This window comes from Caretta caretta, chromosome 6 (genome assembly GCF_965140235.1).
Source record: "Caretta caretta isolate rCarCar2 chromosome 6, rCarCar1.hap1, whole genome shotgun sequence".
Classification (NCBI taxonomy): domain Eukaryota; kingdom Metazoa; phylum Chordata; order Testudines; family Cheloniidae; genus Caretta; species Caretta caretta.
Window position 1 is genome coordinate 14625730 of NC_134211.1, and position 16701 is coordinate 14642430.

Sequence of the window (16701 nt, forward strand, 5' to 3'; positions counted from 1 at the left end):
GGCTGGCTACGTTCCCTGGGTGGATTCGCTTCCTGCCCCCTTCTTTGGGGAAGGCATGAGGGTCTCCGTCTCCCCAGCAGCTCTCCTGGCCCTCCTTGGCTCTGCCAGGCTTCCCCATTCCCCCACGGCGGGGAACCGAGTTCGCCTTTAGGTTCCGTGCCGGGTCCCGTGCCGTTCAGTGTAAGTAGCGACCTGCAGGGCGAGGTCACAGACACACAGAGGCCACGAAGTGACTGAGATTAGTCAGGCTACAGGGGGCTGCGTGGAACTTCAGCGAGCCCGAGCCCAGCTAGGGGAATGGGCAGCACCATGGCAGGTGAAATTCAGTGCTGCTAAAATATTCTAATGCTGTCCTGTACATCAGTAGTGCGGCCTCAGCTGGCTAAGGCATGCTGTATTGTTACCCCATCTCCAAAAGGGTATTGCCGAAAAGAGATGTTTGAGAATGATCAAGGACCTGGAAAAACTCTCCTACAAAGAGAGAAAGAAAAGACTGAGATTATTGTCTGAAAGCAGACCAATAAGAGGAAACATAAGTTGATAAAACAATGACTGGTCTAGACAAGCAAGGTTGGGAGCTTCTGTTCTCCCTGTCGCATAACAAGCACAACGGGACAGTCAATTAAATAGAAGGATGGGAAGTTCAGAAATAATAAAGGCGAATCCTTTTCACACGGTGCCTAATTAGCTTGTGGAACTCCCTACCACAAGAAGTTAGTGAAGTCAGGAACACAGTAAGATTCCCAAGTGACCTGACATTTCTATGCATAATTAAAATATCCAGAGTTATAATTAAGAATAACCAATGTTGTTAGGGATATTAAATCTCATCTACAGTGTTAAGCAGATCTTTAACTACTAGAGACCTGGATGAGCCCTGCTTGGGGGTAGATTATCCCACATCTGCCTGCTGCTGGCACTGGCCAGTGTCATACAGGATGCTGGGCTGGACGGACCCTGGCTGTGAGTGTGACAGTTCCTATGTTCCTCATGCTTCCTGGTTTCTCTCTCACCTCACTTAGCCTCTTTGCAAAGGAGAATCTGAACAGCATGACCGAGCGGCAGCTGAACCTCTATGACCGTCTGATCAACGAGCCCAGCAACGACTGGGATATTTACTACTGGGCAACAGGTACTGATTGCAACAGGGCACTCTTCAGGGGAGGCAGTGTGGCCTAGAGGATAGATCAGTGGGCTAGGGCTCAGGAGATTTGGGCTCTATTCCCAGACCTGCCACAGGTCTGCTGGGTGACTTTGGACAAGTCACTTCCCCTTCCCCATGCCTCAGTTTTCCCATCCACAAAATAAGGTGATGATACTGACCTTTGTAAAGTCTACAAGAGCTAGGTATTATAACTGGTCCCTGGCCCCTGTCTCCTATGATGAGATGGAGCAGGAAGCTTTCTGGGATGATGAGTGTGTCTCAGCTCACCTGGGCTTCACATGCAGCAATATACAGTATGGGGATCAGAATAGCAACTGCAGTGACGCTTGCTCAGAAAATGTCTGCGGCTTCCAATGCTCATGCTTCAAGGCACAAGATGATCATAAACTGGGGGCAGGAAGGAATTCCCCTATACTGCACTAATTGAATGGGTGTAGAGTTTTACTCGCTCTATAGCATAGAGCTGTTTGCTGACAGCTGAGATGCGTCTCACTAGGAGAAGTGGTTAGCTGCTCTGACCTGAGTTCCCCTGGTATTTAGTGAAGCAGACTTGAAAGAGGCACTACAACTTTAGAGGGATATGAGACGGGGTTCAGTGTGACTCCTGATTGGCTGCACAAAGATGTGAAGCTGATGACTCTGAGAAATGGGGTTGGGAGTGCTGTGTCTCAACCTGTGTCCTTTCTCCCTGAAGAAGCAAAGCCCACTCCGGAGGTGTTTGAGAATGATGTCATGGTGATGCTGAGAGAGTTTACGAAGAACAAGAACAAGGAGCAGAGGCTGCGGCAGCCGGACCTGGAGTACCTCTTCGAGCCCTCACGCTGAGGCACCCTGTCTGCTCCAGGATCATCTTCTCATCCCTGGCAGCAGAGGCTGAGGTGCCTAGACCTATTTGGCAGCCTGCAATGCTGAGGTCCTGGCTCCTGGAATCCTCCACCCGGTGGTTGCTTCTACCCAGGTTTCCAAACCCCACCGAATAAAGTTTCAAGCACTATCCCTGACTAGGAGTTTCTACGTGGATTTGTCCCACTGTCGTACGGGTTCAGCAGTCCACCTCAGAAGTGGCTGCATTTCAGTAGCACTGTATGTATATAGCTTGTAGAGCATCTTGGTGCAAGAGAAATAGAAGGTGACAGTATTATGACAGTGTGCTTTGATTCCTTGTGAAATTCCTCTTGTTGTTTGACTGTGGAGGCCTCTCTGATGGCTACAGCCTCTCCGTTAACCATTCCTTGTAAATCCTTGTGCCCAGGGCCCACCAATGGGTAAAGGGTGGGGCGGGGGGGGAGAAGATAGACCCACTCAGCAGGAAGGGTATCCACCACACGCTCTTCCCCAGCCTCCTGTTTAAAAACACTTGCTCCAGAAGGAGAACAGCAATGCTCAATCCCATGTGATGACTGATTACGTGCCCAACCAACCCCACAGGCTGAAAACGATTTGCTTAAACTGAGCACACTCCAACCTTTTCCAACAGTGAATCCTGTGCGATTATTTTTTGTTGCAGAAGCACCTAGGAGTTGCAGTCATGCTCCAGGCCCCCATTGTGCTAGGGGTTGTGCAAACACAGACCAAGTGGGCAGTTCCTGCCCCAAAGAGCTGCCATTCTAGACAGTGTCTCTTAGCTTCTCCCCTCCTGCTGGTGTTCAGATTGCATCCCTAAAGCAATTGCTGCTGTGGGAAAGATGCTACGAGTGGGTTTGAAGAGTTTAGCTTCATTTATTGCCATGTACCATAGAATATTAGGGTTGGAAGGGACCTCAGGAGGCCATCTAGTCCAACTCCCTGCTCATTGCAAGACCAATCCCCATTTTTTGGCCCAGTAACCCTAAATGGCAAGGATTGAACCCACAACCCTGGGTTTAGCAGGCCAATGCTCAAACCACTGAGCTATCCCTCCCCTGAAAGGGGAGCAAAGGAGCTGGAAAGGAGGAGGGAGGGGTCTCAGGATGCACTTGGCCAGGCTGCCATCTCTCTCTTGTGTTATCGGTAAGGCCCTGTTAAATCACGGTTTCAGGGATTGCATTGAAATTAACCCAATATTGTGATTTTTCCAGTAGAGGGGGGAGACTGAACGGGGGATGAAACAACTCACAGTAATGGATGCAGGCTGGGCTGGTTTCACCAAATGACACTGACCATCCAGCCCAGGCTGTCGTTACAGCTGCCCACCTGGCAAGCAGGGAGAGGGGGGCAGTGCTGACAATGCTGCAGTTAGGAGACCTGGCCCAGCAGCAGGCCCAGGGGAGACATGGCAAGGGCTGAGCCCAGGATCTGCCACTGGGTGCATGAGATGGTGTGTGAGGGAGTGGGGTGAAAAGATGGATTCCAGACTCCCCTCCACCTCTTTGCAAGGGTACGGCCCCCTTACACACTTTGTTGTGTGCCAAGTGCAGATCCTAGTCTCAGCTCCTGCAGTGTTTCCCTGGGCCTGCCAGGGGCTGCTGTAGGTTGAGAGAGCCCAGGGCTCCTAATCGCCATGTGTTGTTGATGCCGTCCCCTTCTCCCCACCAGCAAGGCAGGGAGCAGCAGCTGCAGCCTGGACCGAGATGGGCTTGGACAGCTGGTGCCATGTGGTGAAACAGCTGCACCGGCTCACCACCCTACCTTGCTTCCCAGGGTGGGACTGACCTGTCGCCGACCCCCATGAGTAGCTGTGGCTTCAGGCGGGAGGTTGAAGCCAGGATGCCTGCTTCTACCATCCCATGGGGAAAATTGCAGCAGTTTGGGGCAGGGAAAGGGGAGTCTTGGCAGTTGTACCTGTCCCGTGAAATTCAAACATTGAGCTGTGACAAACACCCTGCAATTTATGCAGGGCTTTAGCTAGAGTGGCCAGGCCTTCATTCCTCCTTTCTTCTTCTCTCTTCCTCCTTTCCTGAGAGCAGCTTCTGCAATGGGGAGACCTAAGGTGCTGGCCAGGCTTTCAGAGCCCTGGGGTGGTGAAGGGAAGAGGTGGGGGCTGACTCTGGATAGCTGGAAACAGTAGGGTTTTAGGTATCTCATTGTTACAGGGAGGGGGATGCGTCCTGTCATTTCATTGCAGGGCAGAGAAGTGGGCAGAAGACAGGACCTGTGGCTGGTAGGAAGGGTGAAGCAGGGACACATAGCAACTGATCTGTTCCCTTGAAAGATTCCCAGCTCAGTGTCTTTGAGACTCAGCAGGAGCTGTACCAGAATCAAGGGAGATTAACACCTGAGCTGAAGTACCAAGGAATGGCCATGTGGTGTTGCTGCCTCCTGAATGCTGAAGGGCTGGGAGCTAAGCAAGGTGAAGGCTCCCCTGGGTTTGCTACCTGATGACCTGGCCAATCCCTCCACTCTCAGCCAAGCGTCCTGTGGCTGTATCTCCTTGCCCCTTGCTTTCTGTCTGCCTAATGCAGTCGCCTCTTACTTTGGCCACAACCACACTGACTGCTCTCCGTGCCTCTGGTAATGCTGGGACATGTGTGCAGTGGGTGTTTGTGTACTCTGGGCACCTGTGCCTCTGTAGTCCCCTCTGTGTGGCTCAGGAGCATCTGGGCTGGGTGGGCCTTATCAGCCTGCGCTGTGATCAGGCAGCAGGGCTGGAAATCCCTGCAGCCCTGGTCTGGGATGTTGGCTCGCATTGTAAGTGCTTGTAGAGTGCTTGTAAATTGCTTTGAGATCCCCAGGGGCCTCAGCTCCTTCCTGCTGGAAGCTGTCCTGTTTCTCCAGCCAGTTGCTAGGCGCTGGTCGCTAGGATACCAGCTGTGACTGGGCAGGCCTGCACATTCCTCCAGTGAGCTCCTAACCCTGCCCAGCGCCTGCCAGGACCTTGCCAGAGCCTCGCCTGGGGCAGGTAAGGGGGCAGTGCCCCAGGAGGGCGGTGGGAGCAGGGCGGGGGGTGGGCAGAGCTGGGAGGTGGCAGAGCAAGTGGGGGAAGCTGCCCATGTGATCCCTCTGTCCCCAGCCCAGATAAGTGTGGCTCAGCCTGTCCCTGCGGGATTGACCCTCAGCGCTGAGAGGGGACGGCTGGCTCCATGGTGTCTCTGCTGAGCGTTCCAACAGAAGGGGCAGCCAGTGGCAATACCCATGATGGGTTTATACTGCTCACTGAGACCCCCCACCCTCCCCCAAGGATCTGAACAGCTATCTACCAAGGTCTGCCTATGTGCAGCCTGGGGTCAGATGGGAGCCAGTGGAGGTGAAAGACCCTGAATTCCCTCTGTTGGGCCAGCCAGTGTCCCTTTTTATGGCCATTGGACTTGGCTGACGGTGGAAGAGCAGGGGCTGCTGGCCCAGCCACATGTGCTGGAGCTGGGCTGGATTCAGTGGTATGGCAGGGCCCAAACTGGCCTAGGGCTCTCCCCTCGGATCTGCCTCTCTTGCTCCGCGATTTGCCCTATTGCTGAACAGGGGTGGAGCTTGGGTTGTGGGCAGAGCCTGGAAAAGTACCAACACACCTTATTCCTGCGCTGACCCCTGGAACTCAGAGGTGGGTAGAAGCCCCTGAGATACTCAGGCAGCAGCAGGAAGGCCAGGTGCCATGAAGTAGCTTGGAGGAGCCTTCTCTGGTGCGTCTAGAGTCCATAAGGATAGCTCCTCGGGCAGAGCACAGCAAGAAGATGCTCAGCATTTGCCACTTCTTTATGGGTGTGGGGGATCCACACGTGCTCCTGCCATCTGAGCCTCTAGTTGTGCTGGACCCGACCCTCTCCGGTAAGTTCCTGGACTGTCTGCACACTCCAGTCTGCAGGGCCAGATCGTCCTCTCTGTAGAGACAGAGCCTCTTGCTAATCCCTAGTCTGCACTGGGTAAAACCGCAGAGATGGGATGGATAGCCAGGCTTGGGGAGCTCCACCAACAGGTGCAGAGAGTTCTGTGCTGGGGAGCCAGAGCAGAAGGGCTCAGGGAGGGGGGAAGAGAAGCCGAAAGAGGAGCCTGGGGGGCGGGAGAGGAGGGAAAGTAAAATCCCCTTTAGGGCTATCACCTGGTAACTCTCTGGGTGACACTCTTAGTATGTGACCCTCTGAACCCCTCAGTGCCAACTGACAAAAGGTTCCCTGTCCTGTAACAGCAACATCTAACAGGACTGACAAACTCACTACACCTAGCACCACACTGTCATGGTATGTATCCAGAAATAGCGTAGTGTAAGGTATCAAATGAAAGCTGGCATCACGCTGGTCACTAATACCACTGTGAAATGTATGTACTGAGTGTTAGGAGGCTTATTCTTTCACCCACTTACTTCCCTGGTCCTTCTCGCATGAACAGAGAACAACAATATCCAAAGTCCAAAGGTGCAAACAATTGGATGTTTATTGGGGTGAACTTCCAGCAAGCATGATTCCAGTTCCCTTCCTTAGTGTCCCCCTTCCCAGCTCTGACACCACAGAGCCTTACACCTATGTCCCTGTTCCCATTCCTGCCCTTAGCAAAACATGATTCCAATTTCCCCACCCCCATTCCCTGTTCCCATTCCCCCCCCCACACACACACGCTTCATGGTTGACTGCAGACTATAAAGTAAAACTTGAGTTTTGCTTAGCTATACTTTAACCAATCATTTTCCTGAAATTTAACTAACCAATCCTAACATATTGTAACATGATTATGTAAGCAATTATATCCCACCACCTTAATTGGTTTACACCCAGCAAAATTAATTATACAGCAGACAGAAACAATCACAGAACCAGACAGAGATTATACAAACAAACAATAGGGAAATGGGGACTACAGTGACAGAACAACAAAGAAATGAGGATTTCACATCCCAGCTATTGATAAGTGAATTCTTGCCAGACAGGATGCTATCAAACTAAGTTTCCTTTTACATCTTCTAGGCACTTCCCTTTCTCTGGAGGCGATAGGCACGATCAGGACAGGACTGTATTCCTAACAGCCCAATAGCACCTTCTTTCAATGTGTCTAGTTTGGAATGTGAGGAGGTGACCGGTCGCTTCCCAGCTTATGGCTGCCTCTGCTGCTTCACTAAAGGCCTTAGTCTAAGCACAGGACCTCAGACTGTCACAGTAAGAGAAGGCCCTTACACCGGCAGACAGTGATTTGATTCTTTCTTTTATACCTCTATAACTAGCTTAGTGAGAAGAATACACCTAAATTCTCAGAGTATAGGCCTTTACAGACAGGCCTGAATATCTATATTCTAACACTGAGGATATCATTTAAAAGTGATGTGTGCATCCTGGCACTGTGTCTTTAAATCTGTAACCAGGCAGAGCTGACCCACAGGTTTTTGCCAGACAGGAGAGAAGATATGTCTCTGTGTCATGTAAATTAAGCCAAATCTGTCTACGACATACCCAGGAGGATGGGAAGACACTGTAGACTAGACTGCAAGGGCTGTCCTGTCTGGGGGGTGCAAAGACAATGAACTTTGGGGGGGCATAAGGGGAAGGCAAAAGGACACCTTCAGCGAGGCGGCAAAAAGATCAGCACTTTTCCCATTAATGAAAGTTGTCTCCTGGGCTAGTGATGCTGGAAGGTTTGCCTTAGATGAGATTTTCACCTGTTAAAAGTTGTTTAGACTCTAAGACACGTGTTGAACCTTTGATTTGATGTGTAACCGGCTGCTCTTACTACCCTTGCTCAGCAGCTCTTAAATCTTAACCTTTGTTAATAAACTCCAATTCGTTGTCCCTGTAAAGAGATGCCAGTGCTGTGTTGTTTGAGTCAATCGAGTATCCGTTCCAGCATAACAAGTTGGTGGGTGTATTGTTCCCATGAGAGTAGAGAACATAGTAGTTACTGTGAGGGTTCAGTGTCAGGGGCTGGACACTACGGGGGGATGATTTTGAGGAGTTTGTGGTGCACCAAGTGTTGCCCTTCAAGGCAAAGTAGGGGCTGGCACAGCCCTAGGAGAGTGCTTGAGTGGCTGGGAGAGTCCTTGAGTGGCTGAAGGGCAGGCGGGGTCAGGACACCAGCTACCACCAAAAGTCTCCTTCACTGAGGCAGGCGGGTAACACAATGACTCGCGGCCCCAGGGTGTCCAAAAAAGTATCCCATAGCCCCTGGGCTCAGCATGGTTCCCTGTCACTTCCAGGCCCCGGCAGGATCACCTGGCTTCAGAACTGTGATGCTGGGTCTCAGGGCTCTGGGCCCTTCCCGTTCCTAGGAGATCCAGGCCTCTGTGGTCCTTTCCTGCCCCTGGCTCTGGGATTCGCTGGCTTGCTACCCCGGAAGGGCAATGGGCTCAGAGCTGGGCTTTGTCCTTGCCCCTGCTCTGACATCACAGTGCCACAGGTATGACCTCACACTCCATCGCCAGGGAGACACCGGAGGAGCAGTTGAGCCAGGCAGGGTGGGTGGCGATCTTCTTGTCCCCATGCTCAGCTGTACCACGTCCTCTGTCTCTATAGCCACTGGGCACCCTGCCCCCCGGAGATCCAGCTCTCCCTCTGCCATGGGGCGCCTCCCCCTAGGTGGCGTCTCACCCTATGTGAGGACGAGCGCTGGTGGGAGCGTGGACCCTCTGAAGTTCTACGCCACGAGCTACGGCACGGCTTACGGTAAGGGCCCCGCAGCAAGCGGTGCCCAACGGGGCATGTGTGGCCATGAAGGATCAGGGGAGGGGATGGTGAAGCCCATGCCAGCCCTGGAGCTGGTGCCCCAGCAGGCCATGTGAATGGCCTTCCCTGCATCCCTGTGTGCCGGCCATCACCCCCTGGGGAGCCACCGACCCAGTGAGCTCAGGGAGCCAGTCAGCAGCGCTTCCCTCCCACTGTGCTCTACTTATCCTCTGCTGGCCTGACCCCAGCCTCAGTGTCCCAGCAGGGCCAAGGCCTAGGGCAGCTTCCCTAGCAAGGCCCCTGTGTCCCCAGCGCTAACCCACTAAGGACTGAATCTCTCTCACAGCTCCCCACCAGCCTTGGCCCTGTCCCTGTCTCATCCACAGCCACATCATCTTGAACTGACTATCTGTGCCCTCTGGTCCCCTCTGGTGGCCCGAGCCTGTATAGCCATGTATGAGTCCTGCCCTGGTGCCAGTCTAATGGACCTGCTGCTTCAGCTCAGTCTCCCAAGTTTAATCCCTGGTGATGCCAACTGCTGAGGCGCCATTGCAATTTGGTGCTTGGGGATTGTCCTGGAAGAGCAAGTCCTTTCAAAGGCTCTAACAGTATTAGAGGAACAGGAGGCGTCTCCCTCCCTGAACAAGTGTCTCTCTCTCTATGGGCCCCCACATTGCCTGCGTGGCTGATATCTGCGATTCCCCTGCTCTGTTCGGCAGGGCAGGAGAGGTTCCATCCTCGTGTTGGCCATCACTCCGGAGCCGGGTACAAATCCAATTACCGGCCTGTCGTCTCTTACAAGGCCAGCCTGGATGAAGTGGATAATCCAGCCGTGGGGTAGGCTGTCCTTGTGGAGATGAGGGGCCTGGGTACAGCTGGGATTGTGTGAGGGGTAGGGACCGTCCCATGGACTATAGACCCCTCTCCCACCCTGGGGCGTTCATCCCCAGGTTGGTGGGTCTCCCTCACTACTCCCCTCTCACCCCTTGAGGAGGTGGGTGTATCAGTGCAGAGCTGGGATCTGTCCTGCAGTGTGGCCTAGCGGATGGAGCACTTGCCTGGGCCTCAGGAGAGCTGTCACTGGCCTGGTTTGCCATCTTGGGCAAGTCACTTCCCCTGCCTGTGCCTCAGTTTCCCCCTCTGTAATGACCCTGACCTCCTTTCTAGAGCACTGTGAGATCTACAGAAGACCTAGCTATCATTATCCCACACTTGTTCTCTTCCTCCTGCTTCAGACAGCTCCTCCAGGATAACTACGACACGGTGACCACCAAGCATTTCCGACCCCTCCAGCTGCCCGATGGCAAGTACCCCTTGCCCTGGAGCGTCTACCAGCCGGGGAGCGGGTTTGTTCGAGACAAGCCTATTTCCTTCCCTACCACCAAAGCCGTAAGTGTCCAGTAAGCCCCGACGCTGGGCCTGGTCAGCTCATGGATCAAGATCCTGTCTGCCATGGGTTTGCCATTGGGAATGCAGCCTGGTGACATTGTGGCTAGAGGATTGTGTAGATGGTACGTTCCATCCCAGAGCTAGTGCTAGATTGTAGGGCTGGGGATAGAGAGGGCCCTAACCCTTTAATAACTATACACAAAACGACCCTTTTATTTTATTAACTACGTGCAACAAGGAAAATGGAACTTACAAAATTAGGTTTGGTTGTATCCATCTGTTGTCTCTTGACTTAGATCATCAGGTCTTTGGGACAGAGCTCATCCTGGTTTTGTGTCTGTACAGCACCTAGCACCTCTGGGTATGTCTACACTGCACGCAAAGCCCAGGTTCTGACTCAGGTTTGAACCCAATTCCCCCTTCCATCCACACATACATCGGTTTGACTCAGGTCAGCAAGCACCCAAGAGCCAGGTCATAGGACCCTGCTAGACTTTGACTTGGGGCCAAGCCCTAGCATTTTGCAGTGTGGACACAACTTAAGCTGCAGACCCGAGTCAGGAGGTCTGCGTAGTGTAGTATGGACATGTTAGCACAGCTGTGAGACCCTGGTCCAGCACTTGTAAGCTCAGGATTACAATGCAGTGTGGGCACTCCAGTGTAGGCTTGGAAACAGAGTCCATAAGCCTGGGTCCTGCAAACCCAGGTTTACAATGCAGTGTAAATGTACCCACGGGGCCTGGTCAGTGACTGCAGCTCCTACATGCTACTACAACACAAATAATAAACAATAGCACACATTGGTTCTGTTCGGATGGGAGTACAAATAACCCGACAGTGTTCATGAGTGCCCACAGGCCTAGAAAGTGCTGTGGTCTGCTCCTCAGCGCGGGCTCCATGGGGGGGTGGGTGCCATTGGCATGATGTGACCCCAGAGGTGGGGTTACCCACTGACTGCTTGGTGGCCTGTGTGAAATGAGGAGTTTGCGGGGAGGTCTCAGTCTGGATTGGACAGGTGGCCCTGATACATGTAGTGCCTGCACAGCTGGGGTGGGTTGGCAGTTTTAGCAGAGAGGCCAAGGACTGAATGGGCATGGAGTCTGCCCTGCCCTCTCCCCCTTAGAGCTGGCAGCAGCGGTAGGGCGTGGGGGCTTGCACTGCAGCTGGGGACATCCAGAGGCAGTCAGCGTCTGGAAGTGCTGATTTAACACACGTACAGGGGTGTGCACACTTGCGACGTTCCTCCCCTCCTTGGACACTCCCTTCACCTCCTGCAGCAAAGGTCCATATAAACCATCCCTTGGCTCTGATCGCACTCCTGTGGGGATATAGAGGCTCAGCAGTGCCCTGTGCAGCCTTGCCCATCCTGGCTGTGTGGGGACCTGGTGCTTCGCTGCCACGGGACTCACCAAAGGGGCTCACTCTGCAGGTTAAGAAAGTCCACTTCGATACGCGGGACCAGGGGCCGCGAGCCATCACAGGGCTGGAGCCCAGACAGCTCCCCGACCTGCACAAGCCGCAGGGGAAAGGCTCCGTCGAGGGGGAGAACGCCAGACACGTGAGTACAGGACCGGCTCTCCCTGGGCCTTGATCCACTGCCGGCACCAGAACAAAGGAGATGGAAAGGGGAGCCACCAGACATTTGTCCTGGGCATTGCAGCAAAGCAAGGGGGACAGCCCTGGTGTGTCTGTGTGCAGGAGTGAAGGGGAGATACCCTGGCACCAGAGTGGAGGGCTCCTGTCAGGGGAGGTGGGTGAGGGTCTTCTGGCAGGGTGTGTGTGAGCCCTGGGTGGGTGGCAGGATGGGTACTAGGCTGGGGAGGTGGGTAGGGGTCTACTGGCAGGCCGGGTGCAAGACTGTTTCCCCCCCCGTTCACTCGCTCTCTCCTGCTCCTTGCAGGGCCCTCTGTACATGTCCACAGAGTATAACTCCAAGTTCCGCTTCGACATTCCTGGCCAGCCAGGTACGGTCCTTCCTGGAGCCCCTCGCACCCTCCTGAGCCATGTCCTGGGGCAGCTAACCAGGCCTCTGCCATAGGCTAACCCATAGGAGCTACACCTGTACCCTTCCAATTCCCAGCCATCCCCTCCTTGTCTAAGCAGCACTGGGCCTAGCCATGGCTTGGAAAGGCACACCGGGTATTCTGTAATGAGCCAATGCCCCATTCTGGGGCCAGGGGGCATTGCACTGCTGGAGGACGCTGTCTTTTGGCTGAGACAGGAAGCCGAGATCCTGAAACCTGACTGCTTGTGGTTATTAAAGATCCCCTGGAACTTTTGCTAAGAGCAGGGCTTTTAAATGGTTTCCCAATCAAACTCCCATTCAGGCGCTTACCTTCTGCCTCCCTAAATTCCCCCAGCAGTTTCAATTGGCTGTGCTCTTAGTTTCCCCTGCCTGTCCTATCGCTGTGTCGTGTTGCTGTGAGCTGGTAAGCACATTCCAGCTCACAGGTGGCTGCATTGCAGTGGTGGGGAAATGATCCCTAGTCTTACTGGAAACCCCTTTATGGTCTGTTGGATGGAAAGCGCTGTGTGCAAGATGCTATCCTCACCCGGCAGCCCTCTCTGTCCTCTGCCTGGGAGCACAACCCCCTGTCCCTCTAGCCTTAAAGGGTGGGGTCTCCCTGCTGACGAGCTTACGGACGCTGGGGAAGTAGAGAGGGGGTGTTACTGGAACTCCTATCACGAAGGGAACCCTAGGTGAACCATGCTTTCTACTGGCTAGAACTGTCTGGGAATGGTAAGGGGTGTGGGGTTCCTAGGGTGGGGGGAGCGTGGGGAGCTCTCTGAATTGTCCCGTGGGCATGAGCCGTTCTGGGGTTCCCAGTTCTTGTCTCCTGTGCAGACTATGCCGGCTGCACAACCTCACCCCTGTCATTCGCGTGGTTCTTTGTCCTTATGATCGCTCTCACCTCCATGCAGCCACCTACGCTGAGGTCACCCTTCAGGCCAGGAGCGTCAGAGGCAGGGTTACACATGCAGCCCCCATCCACTTGCACCGCTATGTCACGGCCCAAGCCCAGGCTCCCTTGCTATTTCTCCCAACAGCCTGGGGCCCTCCCTGTGATCTTAGCTACCCACGGGCCACCTCGAGATCTTTCCTCCCACGCCTGTTTGGGCTGGTCCCACAGTTGTCACGGTCCAGCTTATCTAAATCCATTGGCTTGTCCAGCGATCGTTTCCTCTCTGGTGCTCTCAGCTCCCATGTGCGCCTCATTTTGCATTCAATCAGCAGCCCAGTTAAGTGTGAGGCTAATGCAGACACAAGTCGGGCTTGCCCTGTGGGAGGCCCTGTCTCCCTCTAGTGGCTAGACCAAATGGAGGTTGATGAGCCAGCTCCAGCCTTCATTAATGGAGCTGATCTTTCTGCTCTGGCCGGAGAGGCTGGTGGTTTTAGAGCCAGAGGTCGGAGGTTCGAACCCCGAGGTGCGGCGTTACGTGACTTTAGGTGGCTTAGATATGTTGGTTGTTGCCCAGGGTTGGGAATGTGGATTACCGTGTATTCCCCTGCCTCATCTCCCATTACAGATTTCCTACAGCGAAAGACAATAGGAGCCAAGGAGGAGACGGGATTCACTGAGGGCACCCAGCAGAACCCCATTGCCTTCCTGCCACCTCCTCCGGGAGAGCCAGTAGGTGCTGGGCCCTGGCCCGCCCCCCTGGTGGTCATCTCTGAATGGAGCACAGCGTCCCCTTTGGACCTGGGGGTGACCCAGCTGTGCATGCCCAGACTTACCCAGGACCCTGTGCAGCTTGCCAGCCCCCGGTTTCCCAGCCTCTCCAGTGGGTTTCTCTTCCCCCCGCCCGTTTTGTTCAGAACCGTCTCTGAGCGGCAGCTGGGGTGAGGCTGAAGGATCCTGTGCCCCATCAGGGCTGCCCTGGAACACATGTCAAAGCTGTTTGGGGCCCAGCATCCCAAACACCTTCCCCCCCACTTACACAGACACACAACACACACAGATCCGCTACATGGGGAAGGTCGCCCACAGCCTGGCCTCATCCCTACCAGCCTGGGGACCCCATGTCATGGGCCAGCCCCATACACCGGCAGATTCCTTAGTAAGATCTCAAGGGATCCCCCTTAGATCCCAAGGGGAGGAGTTGGCCAGGCCTGGCCCAGCCTGTCAGGGGAATCCCAGGCCCATCCTGCATGGGGAAGGGGCCTCACTGCCCAGCGTTTCCCTTGCAGAGGAGCCAGCCTGGCATCAGCATCACCAAGACGGACTTCCTGCCCAGCGCTCTCCCCCATGTAAGAGGGGCCGGGGGGAGGGGGGAGAGAAGGAGGAGCAGAGGGAGGATGGCAAAGGGTAGGCTAAAGGGTGGGAGGGGTAGGAGGGTCACCCAGACATGGGGGGCAGGATGGGCAGAGTGGGGGAGTCACGCAGAGACTAAGTGGGGAGGGCAGAATTAGGATCTTTTCTGGGCCATAGCTCCATGCTGGGAAAGCCATTTGGAGTGCCCTCTCCCAGGGTCCTGTAATAGGTGGCCAAGCCCCTGTGCTTGGGTGGCTTCCAGTGCGATCAGGGCCTGTGACCCCGCAGAGGCCGGGCTGTGACGCCCTCTGCCCTGCTCCCCCTGTGCAGGTGAACTGGGTGGCTGCAAAGTCCTTGGAATGGGGGAGGTGAGACTTTGCCCCAGGCTGCATCACTTTGTCCCTCTCCTGACAGGGCGATGAGTTCCTGCCCGTGCTGTCGAAGGGCTCCGAGCGAGAGACGGGATTCAGCCGGGACAAAGACAACGGCCTCAGTGCCATGGTGAGCGACCCGCCTCCCCTCCTCCAACCTGCCTGCCCCCACCATTCCACTGGCACCCCCCATCCTGCCTTCAGTCCTCCCTGTCTGCCTGCATCCTCCTCTCCACCTGTAACCTGTCTGTGTGCTGGCCTCTCAGTCTCCTCCCTCCCTGTCTGTGACTGTCCCCCCATTCACTGGTCTCCTCCTGCCCCCCAGGGCCTGCCGCACGCAGCACCCCAGCCTGGGGCCGGGGGGTCAGGGCCCCTGAGCCACACTCAGTTCCGAGGGTTCCAGAGGCCCCCGCAGACCCAGACCAACCTGCTGGGCCGGGAGTCCGTGGGGAACAAGGTGAGTGTGAGCATGGCCTGTGCTGCTTGCCCAGGGTCCTGCAGGTCCCCTCGGGCCTGGCCAGCTCAGCCCTGTGTCCCTCCCCCAGGAACTCTCCGGATTCAGCATCAACAACAAGAAGTATGTGACGCCCCCCTATGACCCGGACTTGCCCAACAAGTACCTGAGCAGCTACAACTCCAAGTGAGTCTGAAATACTGCCACCGCCTGCCCCTGGGGGAGCTCTAGCCAGCCCACCCTGCCCCTGGGGGAGCTCTCCCCTGCCTCCCCCAGCGCTCTCCCCTCTCTTCATGTGCATGCCCTGTGTCTCTCTTGGTCTGAGTGGGGGTGCCCTGCCCGGGTGTGTGTGGGCAGGGAAAGGGAAGGGGGTAGCCCGGCCTGTGGGGAGGGGGCTGAGCAGCTGATGGACCCAGCAGGATGCAGCGCTCTTTGACTCTGTTTCCTCCCCTCTGGCAGGTTTTATGACAACACCCTCAAGGGGGTGGACCGCGAAGGATGGACCCGCGGAGGGATCCAGCCCCAACAGCCGGGTGGCTTCGCCACCAACAACCACATCACTGAACTGGGCACAGATCCCAATGCCACGGAGACCCTGAGACGGGTCCACCCCCATGTCGGCCGGTGAGGCTGGCTGGTTCCCACTGCCCTCCACCCTGTCCCTGACGCCCTCCTGCCCCTCCTCTTCCCTCTGTGATGCTCTCCCCCTCCACTCCCAGGACGATCACAACGGTGGACCCGTTTTATCGCGACACCCCTCACAACAGCCGCTTCTCTGCTCTCTACCAAACCGCCGTACCTGAGTAGGTAAGGGGCCTGCGTGAGCTCACTGGGCACCTCCCAGGGCAGGGGGGTTGGGATTGTGCTGCCTCCCAGCTATGCAGTGGAGCACCAGGGCACGCACCCATCAGAGACCTGGCCAGTCAGCTGTGAGCACTTGGCCCTGGTGTTGGAGCCAATGAGGCCAGGTGTCAGGCTCTGCTAGGCCTGGATCAGGCTTTCTGCTCCACAGCGAGGGCTTCCTCCAGGGCACAGCTCATGGCATTTCCTTTCAGGGGACGCTGGGAAGGGAGTCCCAGGCCCTTATGAAAAGTGGAGAGCATGACGGCTGCCAATCCTCATCCCTGTCCTTTCCCCAGCCTTTGAGGAGGTGATATGAGTTCCGCAGAGCCACTCCACCTTCTCCATTCCTCTCTTGGGGTCCCTCCCCCCACTTTGCCAGATTTCTAGGACCGCTTTGCCTTTTCTTTGCTTTCTTGCAGATCTGTGTCTCCACCCTGCAGGAGCTGGTCTCCCCTGGCGAGGCAGGGACTCCGGGGCTGGTCTCCCCTGACGAGGCAGTGGCTTCAGCATCTCCCAAAGGGCTTTACTTTTCCAATAATGTAAAGAGAAATCACCATCCAGTGAAGGCTCATTGGTTCTCATTGGCCTAGCTGCCAGCCCTCCTCCCCTTAGATCCCATAGACCTCTCCTCTTCTTCCCCATGGCCCCCATAAACTTCTCCTTCTCCTCTTCCCCGGGGACCCCAGCATGCCCTTCCACCCCGTCCGCTGCTGTTTTCATCGGGGAGCCCTCT

At 55.4% G+C, this 16701-nt stretch overlaps 1 protein-coding gene across 6 annotated transcripts; it reads left to right on the forward strand.

Annotated features, from left to right (window-relative positions):
* Positions 1–1986: 1986 nt before the first annotated feature.
* Positions 1987–16528, forward strand: SAXO4 (stabilizer of axonemal microtubules 4). Of its 6 annotated transcripts, XM_075129264.1 has the most exons (15): positions 3643–4982; positions 8193–8392; positions 8509–8658; positions 9378–9495; positions 9894–10047; positions 11477–11605; positions 11948–12011; positions 13576–13679; positions 14237–14296; positions 14715–14801; positions 14997–15128; positions 15217–15311; positions 15585–15749; positions 15845–15932; positions 16388–16528. In XM_075129264.1, the coding sequence occupies exons 3-14, from the start codon at positions 8553–8555 to the stop codon at positions 15930–15932; spliced, it is 1302 nt and encodes a 433-aa protein (XP_074985365.1). In that variant the 5' UTR covers positions 3643–4982; positions 8193–8392; positions 8509–8552; the 3' UTR covers positions 16388–16528. The 6 variants fall into 6 exon arrangements, with proteins under 6 accessions (XP_074985364.1, XP_074985368.1, XP_074985367.1 ...); XM_075129263.1 differs by having other exon boundaries at positions 1987–4982; positions 8193–8658; XM_075129267.1 differs by lacking the exon at positions 14997–15128 and having other exon boundaries at positions 1987–4982.
* The last annotated feature ends 173 nt before the right edge of the window (positions 16529–16701 follow it).